Below are 3,113 nucleotides of genomic sequence, written 5' to 3'. Positions count from 1 at the left end.
CACGCCCATGGAGCAATTTGGAAGGAACGAGGACTCTTGACTGCTCAAGGGAAAGGTATAAAACATGCTGATATAATTTTGCGACTTTTAGATGCTGTACAGCTTCCGTCAGCAGTGGCGATTATGCACTGCAAAGGGCATCAGAAAGGTAACAATGACAGGGAAGTGGGAAATAATTTGGCTGATTACGAGGCAAGATGAGCTGCGGAACAAGGTGAGGTATTAAGTATAATTCCTGAAAAATTTTTGCCACTACCTGAAACAATTGAATATGATGAAAAGGATCAAAAGCTGATCACTAACTTAGGAGCTGAAATCAACCCATTAGGATGGGCACTGTTGAAAGATAACAGAATAATAGTTCCCTTCAGCATATTATGGAAACTTATAAAAACAGAGCATGACAAAACTCATTGGGGAACTGAAGCCTTATACAACTCTCTTATTAAGCAAATTGTAGCTAGAAATTTATATCAGACTCTAAAGACTGTAGTTAATGGATGTGAAGTATGCTTAAAGAACAACCCAAAAGTAGAAAACCGTGTGAAATTTGGAAATATCAGCAAAGGAAATGTTCCAGGTCAAAATTGGCAGATAGATTTCTCGGAACTCCCCAGAAAAGGGGGATATAGGCATTTGCTAGTGTTAACTGACACCTTTTCTGGATGGCCTAAAGCCTTCCCTTGCAGAACAAATAAAGCCCGAGAGGTAACGAGAATTCTATTAAAGGAAGTTATTCCTAGATTTGGAGTACCAGAGGCGATGTCTTCTGACAGGAGACCACATTTCATATCACAAGTGGTCCAGCAAGTTAGTAAGTTTTTAGGAATCAATTGGAAATTACATACAGCTTATCGCCCGCAAGCAAGCGGGCAAGTGGAGAAAATGAACCATTTAATAAAAACACAACTAAGTAAAATTTGTCAGGAAACCAATTTAAGATGGGATCAAGCCCTCCCTATTGCTTTGCTAAGACTCAGAACCAAACCAAGGACTAAGGAAAAATTGAGCCCTTTTGAAATCCTATATGGGAGACCATTTCAAACCAGATATCAGGGGCAAGATCTTACCCAGGTGGGGGAGGTTAATCTGCAACAATATTTAATAGCATTAGGGAAACAATTGCAAAAGGTAAATGAATTAGTGATTTCCAATAGGGCATGGGGTTTAGACTCCCCGATACATCTGTTTAAAGCTGGAGACTGTGTTTATGTTAAAATTATTTCAGGTGATCCCCTCGAAGAAAAATGGAGCAGCCCTTTCCAAGTTCTGCTCACGACCTACACTGCGGTCAAGCTGGAGAAGCACGTTGCCTGGATCCACTATTCCAGGATTAAAAAGGCTCCCGCTCCATGGACAGCAGAACAGCAAACTCCTCTCAAACTGAAACTGAAAAGATGATGATTGGACTTTACATTCTATCTATGACAATCATAGTAACCATGGGCCAAATTTGGCTGGACTCACAATGGAATCAAAATCTCCACTTTGTTATGACCCAGGAAATTGCTCAAACTTTACACAAGAATGATTGTTGGGTGTGTACTTATTTTCCTGAACATGGTAATAAGGGAGTCCCTTTAATAGGAATACCAATTCCTTTCAATACATCCTGGAATAATTTGTGGATAAATCCCAAATTCACCAAAAAGAATGAAACTAACCTTCAAATTTGGGATGTATGGAACCCTAATGTTTCAAATGTCAAGTGCGTAACAACAAACAAGACTGGAATGGGTAATATTTCAGTAGGACATTACCCATATTGTGATTGGTTGATGCAACTACAAAGAAAGAAACAGCAGAGTGATTATTGGAATGTCCCTAGAGGTAGCGGTTGGTATTGGTTATGCGGTGGTAAAGCCCAAAAAGCCCTGCCTCCAAATTGGTCAGGAACATGCACACTAGGAACAGTGGTCCCTAACATGACAATAATCAATAGGTTACAGGAACAAAGTGGTTGGATAAAAACCTATGTTAAACGAATTAAAAGGACTCATAATGCCATAGCAGATCGCCCTCATACTTTTCACAGCTTTGTAAGATGGTTTCTCCTTTGGCTTGGAGTAAGTGAGCTAGAGAAAACAATCGTAAACATATCTGCTGCAATGGAAAAGATAGATAGTAAATAGAACCACAGACACCATACAGGCATTACAAATCGAAGTATCCAGTCTGTCTCGGGTAGTGTTACAAAACAGAATGGCCCTTGATTTATTGCTGGCCTCGCAAGGGGGAGTCTGTGCTGTAATCAATACCAGTTGTTGTATGTATGTCGATCAAAGTGGGAGGATCTCTATGGATCTGGCAGAAATTTGGGAACGAACAAAAGTCCTACATCAGACTGCCCAGGACAACACATCCTGGGGTTTCGAAGAATTATGGTGTGATCTTACCTCATGGCTACCTAATTGGACATGGCTAAGGAATCTGTTTGTAATAGGGATAATGGTGATCTGTGTATGCATCCTAGCCTGTGTTATGATACAATGCTGCTCTTGTATTTCCAATCTCCCTAAACGTTGATTGAGGCTTGAGCTCTAAAGAGCTGCAACCCTCAATAGGTAAGGGGGGAATGAAAGGGTTAAAAACACAAGAGCAAGAAAGATGTTGTAAATACCTTAGCCACCTAATTAGATCAGAAGACACCCTGGCGCGATTTAAGGGTGCCTTACAGTTTGATGTGATTCAAGGAGTAGCTAGAAGAATAGTTATAAGATAAGGGGGGCTCCAGGATAATCCCATCCCAGACAACTGGGCCTTGGGAGAACAATGCATGGAAGATAGGAGGTCACAAAAGAATGACAACAGCCTTGAAGGACACCGTTTACGTGATCCTAGGACTGAGTTTGCGCAGAAGTAGAGGTCAATCAGCGAACACAGTGAAGACGACTACGAGCCTTCGTCTGAAGACCCCCAAAGACCACCTGAAGACCACCACGGGAGACGACTGCGCATGCGGATCGGACATTTGCATATGTTAATGAGTTCCAGGAAATCTCATGTTTATGTAAATGATTTTTGGGAAATCCTGTGAATATGTAGGATTTTATAGTATATAATCTCTGAAAGTCTACCAAATCGGTGGAGCACTTATGGTGGAGAATCCCCAG

At 41.1% G+C, this 3,113-nt stretch overlaps 1 protein-coding gene across 1 annotated transcript; it reads left to right on the top strand.

The window, feature by feature from the left end:
- Nucleotides 1–1,442: 1,442 nt before the first annotated feature.
- On the top strand, nt 1,443–2,526 carry LOC148055466 (syncytin-A-like). The gene is given in 2 exon segments (XM_087760276.1): nt 1,443–2,126; nt 2,128–2,526. Coding segments are annotated over 2 exon segments (1,083 nt in total).
- Nucleotides 2,527–3,113: the final 587 nt, after the last annotated feature.

Source organism: Nipponia nippon, unplaced genomic scaffold, assembly GCF_047370975.1.
Source record: "Nipponia nippon isolate SJK-2023a ecotype South Korea unplaced genomic scaffold, ASM4737097v1 scaffold_22, whole genome shotgun sequence".
Lineage (NCBI taxonomy): Eukaryota > Metazoa > Chordata > Aves > Pelecaniformes > Threskiornithidae > Nipponia > Nipponia nippon.
The sequence above is the reverse complement of the archived record's forward strand: the minus strand, read 5'-3'. Positions and strand labels throughout refer to the sequence as shown.